The sequence below is a fragment of the Suricata suricatta genome, chromosome 15 (genome assembly GCF_006229205.1).
Source record: "Suricata suricatta isolate VVHF042 chromosome 15, meerkat_22Aug2017_6uvM2_HiC, whole genome shotgun sequence".
In the NCBI taxonomy this organism is placed as follows: domain Eukaryota; kingdom Metazoa; phylum Chordata; class Mammalia; order Carnivora; family Herpestidae; genus Suricata; species Suricata suricatta.
This window is the reverse complement of record NC_043714.1, coordinates 43,368,875-43,388,832: the sequence shown is the minus strand read 5'-3', so window position 1 is coordinate 43,388,832 and position 19,958 is coordinate 43,368,875. Positions and strand designations below refer to the sequence as shown.

General features: G+C 38.3%; 1 protein-coding gene and 1 pseudogene across 1 annotated transcript in view; both read right to left on the bottom strand.

Annotated features, from left to right (window-relative positions):
• The window catches only part of SPAG1 (sperm associated antigen 1), a 61,856-nt gene that overhangs the window by 25,915 nt on the left and 15,983 nt on the right, over positions 1 to 19,958 (bottom strand). The window contains exons 7-10 of the mRNA XM_029923307.1: positions 19,788 to 19,918; positions 16,341 to 16,447; positions 10,800 to 10,953; positions 2,629 to 2,665 (exon numbers count right to left, since the gene is read on the bottom strand). Of these exons, the coding sequence (XP_029779167.1) occupies positions 2,629 to 2,665; positions 10,800 to 10,953; positions 16,341 to 16,447; positions 19,788 to 19,918 (429 nt within the window). The remainder of the gene's footprint in view (positions 1 to 2,628; positions 2,666 to 10,799; positions 10,954 to 16,340; positions 16,448 to 19,787; positions 19,919 to 19,958) is intronic.
• LOC115279430 lies at positions 12,142 to 12,971 on the bottom strand (annotated as a pseudogene).

Genomic DNA, 19,958 nt, shown 5'->3' with positions numbered 1-19,958 from the left:
GGCACAATCCTCAGGGCAGCGCACCGAAGCCAGCGCGTAGTTAACAAGTTAAACACCGACGGGCTCGGGGAGGGACGGCTGTCCAAAATCTTCCCCTGGGTCAAGCATAGGTGGGGAGCTACAGCTTACAAAATACGTACTTGACTCCCATTTACAATTTACGGATGAAGTTACTAAATCTTGAATACAATAATTTCACCCAAGCTCAGGGTACCCTTTTCTTATGTTAAAGGACTAGAAGAAAAAGATTATGCGAAAGTGAAATAAAATCCAAGGATTAAGTCATTTTAAAATGAATTTAGCAAAGAAGTTCTGTAAGATAGGCACCAAGTTTTAAAAGGGAACCGTAAAAACAATAAATTTCCCATTAACAATGCTTACTTACTCAAATGTAAATTCCTTTGTATTGAATTGAAAGATTTTAGAGTCCACTTTGTATCCTCTCTCTTCCCCTCCCCTGCTTGCATTCACTCTGTCTCTCAAAAGTTTATATAAACATTTTAAAAAAAGGAAAAAGAAAAAATAAATAAAGGAAAAAAACCCAAGTATTTAAATGAAAATTAGTGGATGCTCACCTTAAGGCAAACACTGAGTATAAAAACACACATCCAAGTGTAATATAATAACCAAAAGGGGTTTCATTTTGAATACAATAAAAAGATCTTGTTATAGCGATAAATCCTCAGATTGGACCCAGTAAGATTATTAGAGCAAAGCTCCAGTGTTCATCTGGTATCTGCTGCTCAAAGTCCCCTCCCAGCATAAAAGCAGATGAAAGCATAGATCAGTGTCAGAAACAACAGATAATTTAGTATTATTTTCCATTCCCTTGTATGTTATCCCCTCATGTCTATTACTAAATAGCTGCAGTTTATTTGGAACTTAATATGGGTCAAGATTTTTACATACATTATCATTTTCCATTATCATTAATCCTCAAAGTATTTACAAATGAGGCAACAAAGACACAAGGAAAAAGCTAAAGAATCTCCTGGAGCAAAAGAGCTAGAAATCAAAACTGGATTATGGGATTCCAGTGAAATGAACTGAAAGCCATACCTCTTTCCTTAAGATTGAGAAGTCCTTGAACAACTTCGCTAGTCTCTACAAAGGTAAACAGAGGCCCAAACACAAAGACCTGTGAGTCCTCGTGGGTACTGTACTACCTGTGGAACATTCCAGAGGAGTTGTTCAGGAGGTGGCTCCAAAAGTAACTCAGAGGAGTGGCCTTATCTTGACTCTTCGGGTAAGTCCTGATTAGCTTGGGAGTTGCTGATATAAACAGTATCATTGAAGTTTAGGCATGGATGGGGTTACTTGGATCTTCTGAAGGATTCCTAAGAAATACTAATACTTAAAGGATGATCAGAAGAAAAATCTCCAATGGGATGGAGAAGTATTTGGAAATGAGAGAAAACCCAGGAGGGAGTACTGCATCAGAAACTAAGAAGAAAGAGTATTTCGTATTTCAGGGAGAAGAGACGCAACAATAACAAATATCAAAGGAAATGATGGCCAGCACTCTCAACTACATGAGGCCTGTGCAGAACCATTAGATCTAAAGATGAGGACTTACTTCAGGAGGCTTCAGTAGTGTGGGTAGTTGGTAGATGCAAAAATCCTCAACAAAAATAGCAAACTGAATCCAACAGCCTACACAAGGTTTATACACTATGACCAAGTAGGATTTATCTCAGGAAGTAGTTCAACAGTACAAAATCAATATACACACTACATGAGTAGAATAAGGGGAAAAACCACATGACCATAACTGACAGTGAGAAAGCGTCTGACAGGGGCATGTGGGAGCACCTGGGTGGCTCAGTTGGTTAAGCATCTGACTCGATCTTAGCTCAGGTCTCGATCTAAGGGTCATGAGTTCAAGCCCTGTGTTGGGCTCCACATACTGGGTGCACAGGCCACTTAAAAAAATAAAAAATAAAATAACCAAAAGCATTTTACAAAATCCAGCACCCTTTCATGATTTAAAAGAAAAACACTCAAAAAAACTAGGAACAAAAATGAAAATTTTCAACCTGATAAAGTACATTTATGAAAAACTCTGTTGACATTATATCCCATGGTAAAATCCTAAAAGCTTTCCCCTGAAGATCATGAACAAGATGATACTGTTTTCACTGCAGCTACTCAACATTACACTAGAAATTGTAGCCTGATCAATTAGGCAAGAAAAAAATAAAAAATAAAATAAAATAACCATCAATACTGGAAAGGAAAAAGTAAAAACATTTCTAAACAGATGACATAATTATTGTTCTATATTATATATATTATGTATATAATAAAAAGCAAATTCAGCAGTTTCAGGGTATAAGATATACTACCAATGAACAACAATACAAAAACAATTCCATTTACAATAGCATCATATGAATAAAATATTTAGGAATACATTTAACCAAGTAGGTGAAAGACTTGTACACTGAAAACTAGATGAAAACTAGAAATCATTGCTTGAAGAAAATCAACAAACAGAAATGTATCTCTTGATCACAGATAGGAAGACTTCATTTTAAGGTACCCAAAGTTATCTACAGATATAACATAATCCCTAACAAATTCTTACAGCCTTTTTTGCAGAAATGGAAAAGCTGATCCTCAAATTCTTATGGAATTTCAAGGAGTCCAGGATAGTCAAAACAATCTTGAAAAAGAAGAACAAAATCAAAGGACTTACACTTCTGAATTCAAATCTAACTAAAAGCTTCAGTAATCAAAACAATGTGGTACTGACGTAAGGATAGACATATAGACCAATAGAATAGAACTGAGAGTCTATAAACCCATGTATCTATGGCCAGTTGACTTTTGACAAGAGTGTCCAAGTTCATTTCATGGGGAAAGGATAGTCTAACAAGTGGTGTTCAGACAATGTGTTTCCCACATGGGGAAAAAAGCTAAGTTGGATTCCTTCCATCAATTAATCAAAATAAGTCCGTAATCTAAATATATGAGCTAAAACCATAAAATTCTTAGAAGAAAACATAAAGGTAAATCTATCCGACCTTGGATTTGGCAAAGGATTTTATATTTGACACCAAAGGCACAGGCAACAAAAGAAAAAATAAACTGAACTTCATCAAAACTAACAACTTTTGAGCATAAAAGGATATTAAGATGGTAAAAAGACAACCCAAAGAATGGGGGAAATTATGTGCAAGTCATGTATCTGATAAGGGTCTAATTTCCAGACTATATAAAGTACGCTTATAACACAACTATAAAGAGACAATCTAATTTTTAAATAGGCAAAGAACTTGATACGCATTCCTCTAAAGGATATAAACAAATAATCATAATAAAGATAGAAGATTGGTTAACACAGTAAGTCATTAGAAAAATGTAAATCAAAACCAGTAAGGAGTTACCACTTCATACCCATTATGATGGCTATAATCAAAAAGGTAAACTATAACAAGTGTGTTCAAGGATGTGGAGGAATTAAAATCCTCATATATTGTTGGTAGGGTTAAAAAATGGTGCAGCCACTTGGGAAAATAGTCGAGTAGTTCCTCAAAAAGTTAAACATTGAGTTACCATATAACCCAGCATTCTACTCCTAGTTATTAAAATTAAAAACACATGTATACACACAAAATTTGCATAGCCACATTATTCATAATACCCAAAAGAGTGGAAACAACCTAAATGCACATCAACAGATGGATAAAGAGAATACAGTATTATCCATGCAATGGAATACTTGTCCATGCAAAGGAATAAAGTACTGATACATGCTGCAACATGGATGGACCTTGAAAATAATATGCTACGAAAAGGAACCGGACATAAAACACCACATATTGTATGATTCCATTTACATGAGATATTCAGCAAAGGAAAATCCAGAGAGACAGAAAACAGTGGTTGCCAGGGGAGGAGGGATGGAAGTGACTGTTAATGGTATGGCATTTCTTTTTGTGATAAAAAAATGTTCCAGAATTTGACAGTGTTGATGGTTGCATCAACTTGTGAGTATATTAAAATCCATTGAACTTGAAAAGAGTGAATTTCATGATATATGTATCATATCTCAATTTAAAAAAAGAATGCTTATTTCACTTTACCCTTGATGAGTAAGAGGATACTTTCTTTTTTTTTTTTGTAAACCCCCATCTTGGCCAATTTGATGGGAGAGAAAAGGAATCTATTTTTTCTTTTTTCATTAGCAACACAAAATTTGTTGATCCTTAATTTTCCCACTCATGATTTATGTTCGTGTGCTTTGTTCATTTGAGTACTGGGCTCTTTTAACATTTGCTTATTTTTTTTAATAAAAGCTCTTCATATTATAAGGTTATCAACTGCTTGTCATTTTTCTAGTGTGTCATTTACTTTTTAATTTTTTATTATAGCATCTGACTTACACGGATTTTTCACTTTTACAATCAACACCATTCACCTTTTTTTCATGATTTTGTCTCTCAACTCTTTGAAGTCCCTACCCTTCCACCTTCCTGATCCCACTGATTTTAGGACAAGAGAAATGACTCTATTTTATTCTTCTGTTTGTGAGTTACTATTTAATTTTCTTATATTTCATTTTTAAGTAGGGAACAAACAACAGCACTAAAGAGGGGCTAGATGCTTAATTTTCTCTGATTACTTCTCACAGACTCTGTAAAGAGACAGAATAAATACTAAAGTCTCTGGCAGCTAGTTGTATGATGATGATCATGTCTAAATGCTCTCCACTAGGGAAGGAAAACACAAATAGATGCGGAGTTCCCAAGAAAACCCAGAAATTCAAACCCCCAGACCTAATCAGCCTGACATATAGACATTTCTTCATACTGGTCGTTGGACAGACAGGTGAAGAAAACCTATCATTGTCTGGTCTCAGTACCTGCCACAGAGTAGGTGCTCAATAACTGTCAGCTATTAAATTAAATCCACCAGTTATGCTATACCTCAGTCAGGATGAACTGCGCCTGGCCAAGGCAAGTGGAGGTCACGAGGGTGCAGCATGGTCACCGACGTTAAACAACACTAAATGCTGCATTTTTCCATGGTCTTCAGGGCTCCCTGCATCATACCCCATAATGACTAGGAATTCTTTCTTGGAATGTGGTGATATGGGGAAGCACATGCAAGGATTCTATCCTGATAATGTCCCTCTAGGCTCTAACATTACTTTCTAGAAGTGACGTGGATTTCTCCTGTCTTGTCCAAGGCTCTAGGATTTCTTTTTACAGGTCCTCTAACAATGGAACTCAGTAGAGATGGGCATAAGATAGCCCCACTTATTTTATTTCATCTTAAAAGGACTACTTCTGTGCTTCTAGCCATTTATTCCTCCTATGGATCTGCTTTCCTGATAAAAGGGAACTAGCTGGTCTTAAAATTTACATTCCTCTCAAGACATTTTTGTTTTCAGAATCTCATATATTTTTATGTATTCGCTTATCTACAAAATAATTATTGAGGAGCATGAATGACAAGATCAGATATGGTTCCCTTAAAGCTCTAGCTGCTTGGAAATCTGAATGGGAATATTGCTTCTCTGTAGTTCTAATGTTAGGGATAGCCACCTAACTCAGAGAGAAACATCAATCTATTAAATATTACATAACAACCCTGACTCAGATTACTAATCATAGAATATTACTCATTGTTTAATGATTAGCCCTTCCCTGTTTATGTCTATTTTGTGAGGAGGGCCATTTAGTATCTCCCCTTTCCCCAGCTTTACGGAGATATAACTGACATATAACATTGTGTAAGTTTAAAGTGTACAATGTGATGATGATTTTGCATATATACATATACACACATATGTATCCGCATGTAAGTATGTATATTGCAAAATGATTACCACAGTAAGGTTACTTAAAACATCCATCACCTTACATAAGTTTTTTGTAGTGAGAACACTTAAATTCTACATTTTTAGCAACTTTCAAGTATACAATGCCCCATTTTTAACTGTAGTCACCATGCTGTACATTAGCTCCTGAAAACTCCTCTGACCACTGGAAGTTTGTACTCTCACTAACTTACCCTCAAAACCCCCACCCCTGGCAAACACTGTTCTGCTCTCTGTTTCTACAAGTTTGGCTTTTTTTTTACATTTCACACATAAGTGAGATCATATGGTATTTGCCTTTCTCTGACTTATTTCACTTGTCATAAGGTCCTAAAGGTCCACCTATGTTTTTGCACATGGCAGCATTTCCTTCTTTTTTGTGTGTGTGGCCTAAAAAAATTCTAGTGTGTGTGAGTGTGTGTCTTACATTTACTTTATCAATTTATCTGCTGAAGGACACTTAGGTTGTTTCCATGTCTGGACTATTGGGAATATGCTGAAATGAAGAGAAGGGTGCAAATACCTCTTTAAGATAGTGATTTCATTTCTTTTGCTCATATGCCCAGAAACAGGATAACTGGACCATATGGTACTTTTATTAACCTTTTGAGGGACCTCCATACTGTTTTTCACAGTGGCTGCACTGGTTCACATTCCCACCAATAGTCCACAGGTGATCCTGTGTCATCTCTGATGACAGCAATTCAAACACATTTGAGGTGATATCTCATTGTGGCTTTTTTTTTTTTTTTTGCATTTTCCCTGATGACTGATGTTGAGCTCCTTTTCCTGTATCCACTGGCAATGTGAATATCTTCTTTGGAAAAAACATCTATTCAGTTCTTATGCTCCTTTTTTAATAAAAAATGATCACATTGGTCTTTAACTCACTTGTTCCTCAACATAGGTTTAATCTCTGATAAGAGTCAGTGAGCACAACGGAGATAAACCCCAAATTACATCTGTTTGACAGTGTAGCCTGGTGATGTTCAGTCTGGATTTTACAGAGTGTATAATTTCTTAGTTGGCATGCAGTAACCACTTTTATGAGATAGACTTTGGAGTCACACAGATTCAGGGCCATACCCTAGTCATGTGACTACAGCTAGTGCGTATTTAGCAAATAACTAGAACTGTCTAGGCTTCCATTGCCTCTCTATGAAAGTGTGTATTATAGCTTTCTTGAGAATTAAATAATCTATATAAAGCACTTTCATAGTTCTTCAAATATGCTAGTCTTAAAAAAAAAAACCTAGTAATGAGACAAGCAGTTCCTGTCAACATGGAGAAAACACACCCCACCCACCTCTCCCACTGAATATAACCGAACTGATGCAGCAGGCACACGAGTACACTGCAAAGTAAATGGTAGCAGGCCAGCTGGGGAAAGGAACTAGAACCTGAAAGACCACGAAACCAGCAATGAGTCTCTCTTTCTCCTTTCCTCTGATATCTCCTAACCTAGGACAAAGGCCATCTAAAACACAGAGCTGCTGCACTGGGTGTGGGCAGAAAGAGCTTCCAGGGAAGCCTTCTATTTAGTTTATCTAAAGCAACAAGATAGCTGGCACCTATGAGAGAGAGAGTTGGGGAAAATCCTGGCTTTCTGTTTTGTTGCTCCTCTCTGTCCAATCCCAGCCCCCAGGCAATCCTGCAGCAAACAGCTGCAGAGGTGGTAGCAGCCAAGTAGGTACCTAAAACTTGGAAGGAGAGGAACGCTTATTTCTGGTCAGAGAAGCTGGTCCCAAGCATTCTTCCCCATTGGTTTTCTTCTCTGTCCTGTCGCTGCTTAGTCCTGGAGGCACAGATTCATGGGAAGTGTGCAGTAGAACGGGGCACATTTAAAGTCTGGTTTTCTAGCAAGAGGAACAGGTAGGAAAACCTCTGGGAACCAGAAAGAGTAGAGAAGAATCACAGAGAGGAGGGAATTCAAGGAAACAATTGCATAAAATTGTATATGGACTGGGCTTACCCTCCAGGTGATCTATATGCATAAAGTGATCCTAAACATCATTCTGAAAATTTTGAGAAGTGAATCACAGGAGACCATTGCCCAGACCCCGGCTGGCCAGAGTTGTATACAGGTGGGACAGATCTATATAGCATTGCAAAGGTCTTGAAACTAAACTGATATTAGAACCATATTCCATAGGGGCACCTGGGTGACTCAGTTGGTTAAGTGTCCAACTCTTGGTTTTGACTCAGGTCATGATCTCACAGTTTTGTGAGTTCACGCCCTGCATTGGACTCTGCATTGGCAAGGCAGAGCCTGCTTGGGATTCTCTCTCTCCCTCTCTCTCTCTCTCTGCCCCTCTCCCACTGGTACTCGCTCACGCTCTCGCTCTCTCTCTCTCTCTCTCAAATTAAATAAACTTTAGAGACACCTGGGTGGCTCAGTCGTTTAAGTGTCCAACTTCGGCTCAGGTCATGATTTCATGGTCCATGAGTTTGAGCCCTGCCTTGGGAGCCTGGAGCCTGCTTCAGATTCTGCGTCTCCCTCTTTCTTTCTCACCACCCCTCCCCCAGTCATGATCTGTCTCTGTCTCTCAAAAATGAATAAATGTTAAAAATGAATAAATAAATAAACTAACTTTAAAAAAAGAACCATAATCCACAGAAGTCGGGTAGGAAAACTATTACTCTAACCTAACCAGATTAACCTCTTTAAAAAAAATTCTCCATAAAATTTAAACAAGACTAAAAATCACATGTCATAATATTTAAAATTGCTAGTATACAGTACAAAATTACTTAACAAATGAGGAAGAGAGAAACAATCAAGATTTGGCAAGGGGAAAAGATAAGTATGTAATGCCAAACCCCAGAAAACACAGATGCTAATTCTCAAAGGCTTTTAGTAACTATTATAACCATGCTCCAAGAAATAAAGCCAAAGACTCCTGAAATGAACAGAAATCTTTCAAAACTTTGCAGGGAAATGGAAGATGTAAAAAACAAAACAAAAACAAAAAAAAAAAGAAAAGGAAATTTTAGAATGGAAAAACACAATAACCGAAATTTAAAACTCACTAAATGGGAGCGACAGTAGATCTAGAATCAGAGAATAAAAAAATCAGTGAACTTGAATATAGATCAATAGAAACTTTTCTATCTTAATAACAGAGAGCATGAGAAAAAAAAGAAGGAAGGCTCAAGGACTTGTGGGGCAATACTAAGTGGTCTAACAATTGCAGTATAACAGTCCTGTGGGAAAGGAGAAACAGTATTGTCCCCCCAAAAACACCTTTGGAGAAATTATGACAGATCAATGGTTTCTGGCTAAAAGGAGAGCAAGGAGTCTTTGGTGTGGCGGAATGGTTCCGAATCCTGACGGTGGTGGCTGTCACATGAAATTGTATACATGTTAGAACTGCATACCAAAAAACTCCATTTTCACTAAATTTTCAAAAAGTTATTAATGTTAATTTATTTTTGAGAAAGAGTGCAAGTGAGCTTAAGAGGGGGAGGGGCAGAAAGAAAGAAAGGGAGAGAGAGAAACCCAAGCAGGAGCCATATCACCAGCACAGACCTCCACACGGGGCTCGAATCCACAAACCATGAGATCATAACCTGAGCCGAAATCAAGAGTTGGGCACTTACCTGACTGAGCCACCCAGGCGCCCCCCTCCATGTAAGATTTTAAATGATCTCCTTTAATTTTAAGACACTTGGCTTGACACCTTAAGATAAATATAAACCCATAGAACAATATTTGCTGCCAGAATTTATTTAAAGTCTGGCTGAAAGGTCAGTCTCAATCATTGAAAAACTGTTTAATTCCCTTCCCCCTTTTTTCATCCTTCTGATGCCCTCTCTTCCTTTCCCATCTCCCTGATGCTCTTAATCTGTTTCCTTTTTTCTCTTCCTCCTTTCTTTCTGTCCCTCTGTCTTCACCCTGTCTTCACTGATCATATTTTGTCTTAGGCTGTATATTTTGTTATACTTCTGTCACTGAAAAAGTAAAAATGTTCACTTCTTTACTTAAGTTGAATGAACTGAACATTTTATGTTTTTCTTTCAAAATTAAAATATTCTGTCACTTACTTGCAAGTTGATTTTTGCCTATGAGTGATTTTCAAAACTGTTACTTTCCCTTTGTTTGCTGGAGTGGGGGGCCCGTGGGCTGCTCTCAGAAGGGGGTAGAGCCATCCCCTCTCCCCCCACCCCACAAGGGAGTAGGTGGATCGTCCCCCTTAAAGCTGATGTAACTGTCATTATTTTATATTACGAAGATAAAGGTTTACCTACTCTAGATTCTTTAAAAAATTATATCAGAGGTGAAATTATGCCAATTTCTTTTGCATATTTAAAAAAAGTTTTGAGAGGCGCCTGGGTGGCTCAGGCGGTTGAGTGTCCAACTTCGGCTCAGGTCATGATCTCATGGTTGGTGGGTTCGAGCCCCGCATCAGGCTCTGTGCTGACAGCTAGCTCAGAGCCTGGAGCCTGTTTCAGATTCTGTGTCTCCCTCTCTCTCTGACCCTCCCCTGCTTGTGCTGTCTCTCTCTGTCTCTCAAAAATAAATAAAAAACAGAAAATTTTTTTTTTAATTTTTGAGAGGTACATATCGCAATTTCCCAACAATGCATTCATCTTTGTCCTATGCCCCTGTGAGGGCAACATGTTTTGTTTACAACCAAGTACATATATACAAAACAATCATCTAGGGAAAAGGTTAAGGTTAACTTGTGAATGGCTGGTACATGGATAATATAATATTATTGATATTATCAATATACCATGATAACCAGGAACTGAACACTAGAGAAGGGTACCAGGTTAAGAAGAAAATTGGGTTTGGAAGATTGTATTAGGAAAAACATTAAGAAAACACTTGCTTGTGAATTTACAAGGTAAAGCTAGAAAGGGTTTGGCAGACTAAGAATTTTGGCAGAAACAGAAAATCTGAGCCAGCTCATCATATAAAAAGGGAGGTTTTAGCACAACCAAAAGAGAAAAGATGTTTTACTCTTACCTCCACTGCCGTCTTCATGTTTTCCTCTGCTGTCCTTTCCACCTTCATCCTCTGAGTTTTCTACGTCCTCGAGTACCATTCTTTTCCCTTTGGTTTGAGTCTTAGATGCAGGTTTAGAATTTTTCAGATCTCTCTCAACCTCCAACGAGGTCTTCTGCAACATAACCACCATGTTAAAGAAAATTTTTTCCTTCAATTAAAAATATAACTATCCTGTCAGGTAGGAATATGAAGACTTTAAAAAGTGAATCGCGATATCTAAGATAACACTTTTTATGGTGACCTTTATCCTTTTTCAAACTTCAATGGTGTGATTATAATCTTACATGTCCATGGTTTAAAACTTGAACCATAATGAGCATGAAGAAGAAAGCAAGCACTTGAAATCCTACCACTCTGGTAACACTGATAATCTGACACTCCTAGATATGTTTTTACATATATGTATACACAGAGAGATACAGTTTTATACAAATAAAATCATATGACAGGCTCTTTTTTTAAGTAATGTTGAAAGTTCTACATGTTTTATGCCAATTAGAAAAATACAAATATATAAAAATATTTTCCTTCCCCCCATTTTTAACAGCTTACAGTGTTGTATGACTGACAAATTCTATACTTAAAATGCATATGTTGATAGCTTTTGACATAATAAATACATCCATCATTCCCCCAAGTTTCTTCCTGTTTCTTTGAATTATGTCCTTTTTGGTCCTCCCTTACATCAGCTGTTCTTTTTGTCATGATAGGCCAGTTTATATTTTCTAGGATTTTATCTAAATAGAATCATACTAAATGTACTTTGTTTTTTACTCAGCATAATTATTTTGAAATTCATCCACATTTATCTCTACCAGTTCATTCCTTTTTATTGGGAATAGTATTCTATGGTATGGATATAACAGTTTATCCATTCACCTATTGAAAGACATTTAGGCTGAGGTGCCTGGGTGGCTCAGTTGGTTAAGCATCTGGCTTCAGCTCAGGTCATGATCTCATGGTTCCTGAGTTCGAGCCCCACATCGGGCTCTGTGCTGACAGCTCAGAGCCTGGAGCCTGCTTCAGATTCTGTGTCTCCCTCTCTTTCTGACCCTCCCCTGCTCGCACTGTATCTCAGAAATAAATTTTAAAAAAAAGACATTTAGGCTGTTATTAATTTTTGGTAATAACAAAGCCATTATGAACATTTGTGTATAAATCTTTGTATTGACATATGCTTGCATTTTTCTTGGGTAAATATATAGGAGTAGCATCATTAGATCACATGATAGGTGTATGATTTTTAAGTTTATTTTTTCCCGGAAAAAATTTATTTGAATTTACCATACATATTTAAATTTTACGAAGTTACTAGGTCAGTGCATTTTCCTCTGTAGGCTCTCAAATGTATAAGAAAGACAGACCCTGGATTCTTTGTACAAGACTTAACTGGGTGGCTTAAAGATCGTGAACTGCTGACACTTCCTAATGGAAACAAATACTTGTTCTTGGACTATAAGGACCCTCACTCACATAAATGAAGTGACCAAATCTGTGTAGCTTGACTATTCTCTCAGGGTTCTGAGATAATTTCTCTTCTATGAAATACATTTTGTACTTGTTGTGTTGAAATATTTCTAATGTCATTTTTGCTTCCACTTCTAGAGTTTCAAATGGAAGATGTTTATAAATTAAAACACGAGCATCTTTTGTGAAGGAACGCAGGTTCTCTTTTGTTGGCATCCACTCATCAAGTCTCTTATCCAGAACTGCATCATAGCAGAAGGCTCTAGAGATTACAGAAACTCCTGGAACTCTGACCAAACTGAACATATATTCCTCTTTGAATGCCTCTCTGTCACACAGCCCATCATCATGGCACAAGAATGCCAATAAGCCTTATTCACTTCTCCTGGACCACGATCTTTGAATGTAAGAAATTCACTTTCCTGGAATGTGGCCAAAGTTTAAACATGTCCCCAGGTGTCCATCCACAAAATCCAGAATTGACTTCCAGCAGGACCACTCACTTAAATGGATAGCACAACTATAAGGAGTTGAAATGTTTTTATTCATCACAAAGAGAGTGCCAGGGTCAGTTTTCTCATCGTGTTTAACTTCAATCTTCTCAGTTTGAGGAGTTAATGATAACTGCCAGGTTTTCTCCTTATTAAAGAGACTATTCTGCATTTCTCTGTTGCTGTCAATCTCCAGCCCCACCACTGGGGGTGCTTGCTACAGGCGCAACCTTGAGGCCCCCATGGCCATTGCCTCTGTGGGAGAACAAGAAGCCCGAGGCACCTTAAGAATGTCCTGAAGGAAAAGGATGGAACAGCAAGGAACTGAAAGCAGGTCCATTCCCAGGTGGGAAAGCCGCCGGGACTGCTTGTTCTCTCCAGAAGGACATCACATGGACACCAGGCCAGGGATAAGAATGTTTGGTCTGGGGCCAGATGTACTCATGACCCAGGAAGGAATACCCTGCAGGTGCATGACCTGTCAAGACACCAAATACTATGTTGTATGTGCTTGCTGTTATCAGACAAATTGCAAAATAAAAGAGGCTTGAGCCGGGAGACCGATGCTTCCAGCTCCTGGAGAGTCTTAGCCCCCACTCCTTAATTCTCTCTTCACCATACCTTTGGGACCTCTCTCTCAGCTTCCTTCACTGCCATCTATGTTTAACTTTTTAAGAAGCTGCCAACCTGTTTTCCAAAGTGGTGGTTATCATTCTCTACCCCTATTGTTTTAGTTCTTCCACATCTCTGCCAACACTTGGTCACCCTTTTCCGTTGTAGCCATTCGAACGAGTTTGCAGTGATTTTACTTTACATTCCCTAGTGACTAATGGTCTTAAGCATCTTTTCATATGCTTATTTTCCATTCACATTCCTCTTCTGGTGAAGAGTCTGATTAAATAGTTGACTTATTTTTTATTTGCTTGTTTGTTTTCTTGTTATTGAGTTTTGAGAGTTCTTTACAGTTCTTCCTCAACTTACAATGGAGTTATGTCCTGATAAGCCCACTGTAAATTGAAAATGCATTTAACACACCCAGCCTACCAAACATCATAGCTTAGTCCAGCCCACTCTAAACGTGCTCAGGACTCTGATATTAGCCTATGGTGGGGCAAAATCCTCCAACACAAAGCCTATTTTATAATAAAGTGACGAATACCTCATGTAATTTACTGAATGCTGAAAGTGAGAAACATGCCGGTTATATGGGCACAGAATGGCTGGGTCTCAGTTTCCCTAGTGATGTGGCTGGGGGCTGCAGCTCACCGCCCCTGCCCAGCATATATCACTATCCTGGAAAAAAATAAAAATTCAAAATACAAAGTACAGTTTGTACTTAACACATATCACTTTTGCACCATTATAAAGTTGAAAAATTATAACTCAAAACATTGTATGTTGGGGACCATGTGTATATTTATGATGCAAGTCCTTTGTTGGATATATAATTCAAAAACTTTTTTCCTAAGTCTGTGGTTTATCCTTTTTTTTTCTTCTGATGTCTTTCAAAGAGTAAAAGTTTTAAATTTTGACAAAGTCCAATTTACCAACTTTTTCTTTTAGGAATTATATTATGTCACACTAAGGATTATTTGTCTAATCCAAAGTCATAAAGATTTTTTCCTATGTTTCCTTCTAGAACTCTTATATTCTAGGCTTTACACTGAGGTGTTGATCCATTTTGAGTTAATCTTTGCATATGGTTGATATAAATGGTTAAATCCTGAAAGTTAATATTGGGTAGTGACATTAAAGGTGGTTCTCCTTGTTTAAAAAATTTTTTAAAGACGGGCATCTGGGTGGCTCAGTTGGTTGAGTATCTGACTCTTGATTTCATCTCAATTCATGGGATTGAACCTTGTGTTGGGTTCTGTGCTGACAATATGGAGCCTGCTTAGGATTCTCTCTCTCTCTCTCTCTCTCTCTCTCTCTCTCTCTCTCTCCCTCTCTCTCTCTCTGCCTTTCCCACTCACGTGTACCCAATTCTCTCTCTCTCAAAATAAATAAGTAAACAAGAAAAAACTTTTTAAGAATATTGTCATATTAACTTTTCAATAAATATACCAATATAAAGGTGGAAATACTATGGGAAAAAGATGTATTTTTTTCTGCTGGGACCTAAACCTAACCCAATGAAATGCGGACTTAACAAATACCTAGAAACATTAAGTGTTACTGAGAGAGAGTGAGACAGATGACCTAACAGGTGCATGTGCAAACAGTGACAGCTTACTGCTGGAAGACGGTTCTCCACGGGTTTCTCGTATTTCTAAATCTGTTGTGAGCAGAGGCACTAAATAACATTTGTTTTGGACTATCTTTTTAAAGATGTTGGTACTGAAAACAACCTTGTAAAACAGAGAGTATTTCTCTTCAGAAAAGAGAGCAGGTATGTTTGCTCTCCAGTATAATAAAGATGTTTCCCACTGGAACAGAATTTTGGACAGGTTTGCTGGTATTCCACTATCAAAGATGGAGGATACTGAATTTGGGACTCCTTGGCTGCGATACAAACCCACTGCGTGCGCAGCATCTATCTGGGCCACTCTGCACCACCCGTGGCACTTGGGGGCCAGAGCAACTGACATGAACTTGAAGCTCATCAGTTTGCTGTGGTGTGAATAACACAGTCCTCTGTGTCTGACCCAGAAGTCTTGAGTCTTCTGGTAGGCTCCCTAGTTAATTTGCAAGAAGGGAAAAGTCTCAGATGCCTCCTGTTCTCAACGCTTACCTCTACTCTTTAGGCCTCAAAACAGACCCCAGAGTGCATATCTGAATGGGTCTACTCAGTCAGGCAGCAAACGCAGTCAGCGATGCTATGCTTACCAAGCACTCTTCTATAGCTATGAAGCACATGCCTAATCCTACCTAGGAAACTTCCATACCACTCTGCACAATAAATTGAGATTGGCTCAGAGAAAAGCATTGCCTACAACACTGCAGGAAAGAGAAAAACTAAATATCCCCATTGTATGGTATCACTTATAGGTGAAATCTACAAAAGCCAAACTGATAAAAATAGAAAGTAAAATGGTTATAAACAGAGGCTGGTTGGGGTAAGGACACTGGGGACATGTCATTTAAGGATACAAACTTGCAATTAGTAGATAAATAAGTCCTGGAGAACTAATGCATAGAGTAGAGATTACAGTCAGCAATACCGTATCCTAAGCTTCAAAGCTGCTAGATCCTAATTGTTCTTATCACAAAAGGAAATAATTATGTGATGTGACAGAGGTCTTAGCTAAAGCTAAGGTGGTGATCATATGGCAATATGTAAATGTATGTGAGCAACACACGTGTACCTCGTACAATGTGATATATCTAAATCAATCAACAAATATTTATCCTTCAGAAGTAGGCTTATGGTTTTGGACAATTTAAGAGCCTGCTTTCTTCCTCTTCAAATAGATATTAACACTTTAGGGTATTTGGGATACACCTAGTTTTTAAAGCTGTGACCTAATTCTCAACGTTGTTTATCCAGTAACATAAGTACAGAAATAACAGAATTAGGTAAAAAATCACTTTCTGTACTTACCTTGGCCAATTCATTATCAGGTTCCACATTCAGTACTTTTTTCAAATCTTCTAGAGCTTCCTGGAGCTTGTTTTGATGTTTATATGTAGTGGCACGGCGTAGAAGAGCTGAAAATTTACCAAGAAAAAGTTATATTTTTTAGTATGTTTAGAATATATATTTATATATTTTTTAATGTTTATTTATTTTTGAGAGAGAGAGTACAAGCAGAGGAGGGGCAGGGAGAGAGGGAAACACAGGATCTGAAGCAGGCTCCCGGCTCTGAGCTGACAGCACAGAGCCCGATGTGGGCCTCGAACTCACAAACCACGAGATCGTAACCTGAGCTGACATCAGCTGCTCAACCAACTGAGCCACCGAGACGCCCCTAATTTGATAATTATTTAAATGAATGCCTTTATCACCCCATCATTATCCATGTATAATGAGAGAACTTTGTATAGCAAGTCATTATTTTGAAAAGAATTAGGCCTGGAAATTTTGAAAAGTGAGAATTTCTTATCTAATATATTTTAATAAGCTATTTTAAAAAATAAATTTGACCAATTTGCTTCTAGTCTTAGAATGAGTCATGAATCAAACCATTAGAGACTTTTAAACACAGAGAACAAACTGAGGGTTGATGGGGGTGGCAGGGGAGAGGGGAAAATGGTGATGGGCATTGATGGGGGCACTTGTGGGGATGAGCACTGGGGTTGTATGTAAGCAATGAATCACGGGAATCTATCCCCAAAACCAAGAGCCCAGTGTATACACTGTAAGTTTGCTAACTTGACAATAAATTATATTAAAAAAAAAAAGAATGGGCCATGAAAATTTAAAGGGTAAGTCATTTTCTCACAAATTTAGTCAAAATTGTTGCACTATACTTAAAGTTCTATGACTACTCCGAAGGGAATGTCTAAAAAGAAAGAGGCATGATATAACAATTATTATTTTTTTAACTTCTTACTTTTGAAATAATTTTAGATTTATGGAAAAGTTGCAAAGATAATACAAAGAGTTTTCATATACCTTCTCCCAACTTTCCCTAATGCTAACATCTTACATAACTATGTAATATTTAACAAAACTAGAAATTAACATTGGTGTACTACTACTAACCAAACTACAGGTTTTATTTAGATGTCACCAACTTTTCTACCGACGCCTTTTTCTGTCGAGGATGAATCCAAACACCACACTGCATTTAGAATAATTATATTTTGAGTACAAGTTTTGAATAGGAAGTTATTTATTTGCTTAAGCAAACAGACTTCTTTTAAAAAAAACTTTTTGTAACAGTTATTTATTTTTGAGAGACAGAGAGAGACAGATCATGAGCAGGGGAGGGGCAGAGAGAGAGGGACACACAGAATCAGAAGCAGGCTCCAGGCTCTGAGCTGTCGGCAGAGTCTGACGTGGGACTCAAGCCCATGAACTGTGAGATCATGACCTGAGCTGAAGTCAGACACTCAACTGACTGAGCCACCCAGGTGCCCCACATAAGACTTCTTGTTTTATAGCCATACTCGTTACTAGATGTGGCTCTATCTAATTTGTTTTTTAAATAGTGAAGATTCTAGTGCTTCTGAAATTATTCAAACAAGGAAGAATGAAAACATAAAGCCATTCTGGTGGCAGAAGATTTGCACAGTAGTTGGATGTGGACTCTGGTGTCTGTTGTCCAGTACTGAGTCCTGTCTCTGCCATTTGTTAGTTGTCTGATCCTGGGTAAGTTGCTTAATCTTTCTATGCTTCAGTTTTCTCTTTTGTTATTATTTTTTTTCCAAGTTATGGAGCCAAGAAGGCCTTTATTGGGATCTGCAATTCCCGGGGGAAGTTCCATGACTCCAGGAGTGGAGAGTCAGGGAAGTCGCCAGTTTCCTCTTTTATAAAGTGAGTATACTAACAATAGTATCTGCACCTCTACTGAGCTACTGTGAAATTAGCGGAAATAATACATTTCAAATGCCTGGCTTGGGCCTGGTGTGGTGTTAGTTAGTGTGGGCTCAACAGGGGATCGCAAAGCATTTTCTGCCATCTCCTAAAATAGGAAGCCCACCCATACTCTCTGGAAGAGATACAATAGAGGAACAAGAGGACTTTACTGGTGAAAGGAGGGCAATCCATGGCAATGACAGTCAAGGCTGATCTCCCAGGATCCAGGATCTCCCCTCAACATCCCCATGCTTTCTGCACACCCACATTCACAGGCACAAAAGGTTACGTTCCATGTGAAAAAAATGAAGTGTTTATATTTACTCAAATCCATAAACATTTAAAGAAATAGAGTCCAGGTTGCTGGGTGGCTCAGTCAGTTAAGCATCTGACTTCAGCTCAGGTCATGATCTCGTGGTTTATATGTTCAATCCCTTCATCGGGCTCTGTGCTGACAGCTCAGGGCCTGGAGCCTGCTTCAGATTCTGTGTCTCCCTCTCTCTTGACCCCTCCACTGCCTATGCTCTGTCTCTGTCTCTCTCTGTCAAAAATTAAAATAAACAATAAAAAAGTTTTTTAAAAGAAATAGAAGGAGTCTATTATAAATTATGCTACTCCCTTATGGAGTGATTGCTTCCTGATAACAGAAAAGGAGAGGAAAGTCTGACTTGTATACTTTGGACTTAGACCATGGCAAGGTTGTGCAGGAGATAGGAAATCAGAACAGAGTGCTGGTGTTGGTGAAAAGATATAGTTGGTTTTGAACACTACGGACATATAGGTGGAAATGCCCACAAAGCCACTGGTAGAAGGTTCTAGAGCTCTGGTGTGGGCTTATTATATTAATAAATGTCAGAAAAATCTGTATTAAATTATACTTAGATATTTTTTGGGTAAAAAGATGTTCAATAAGCCAGTAACAAGACGATAAATACTGAGACACCTGAATAGCTCAGTCGGATAAGCGTCTGACTTCTGCTCAGATCAAAATCTCATGGTTTCTGAGTTCAAGCCCCACATTGGGCTCTCTGCTGTCAACACAGAGCCCACTTCAGATCCTCTGTCCCCCTCTCTCACTGCCCCTGCCCAGATCATTCTCTCTCTCTCTCTCTCTCTGTCTCAAAACAAATAAACAATAAAGAAAATTAAAAAAAAAAAAATGGGGCACCTGAGTGGCTCTGTTAAGTGTCTCACTTCGGCTCAAGTCATGATCTCATGGTTTGTGACTCTGAGCCCCGCGTAGGGCTCTGTGCTGAAGCTCAGAGCCTGGAGCCTGCTTCGGATTGTGTGTCTCCCTCTCTCTTTGCCCCTCGCCCACTAGCACTCCTGGCATTACTAACTACTTTAGTACAAATAACCAGGAATTTAAATTCCAAGTTAAACTTGAAGTTAAAAGTAACTTTAAGAAGGTGATGATTCACATATAGAAATCAGAGTATTTGAAATAGTCTTAGTAGAATCGCAGTGTGTACAAATGGTCTAACAAATCCTGATGTGACTCTAAAGCATTCTGTGAATATTTTTTACCCTTTAAGTTTCCAGGTTCCAACTCCAACACCTTTTCACAATCCTGAAAAGCACTGTTCCAGTTCTGTAGCTTGAGTTCTGCTTGAGCGCGGTTGTTATAGGCCGCCACAGTGGGCAGCACTGATAGACTCCTATGAGAGAGACACTTGATTGGGACAAGGTGACCAGAGG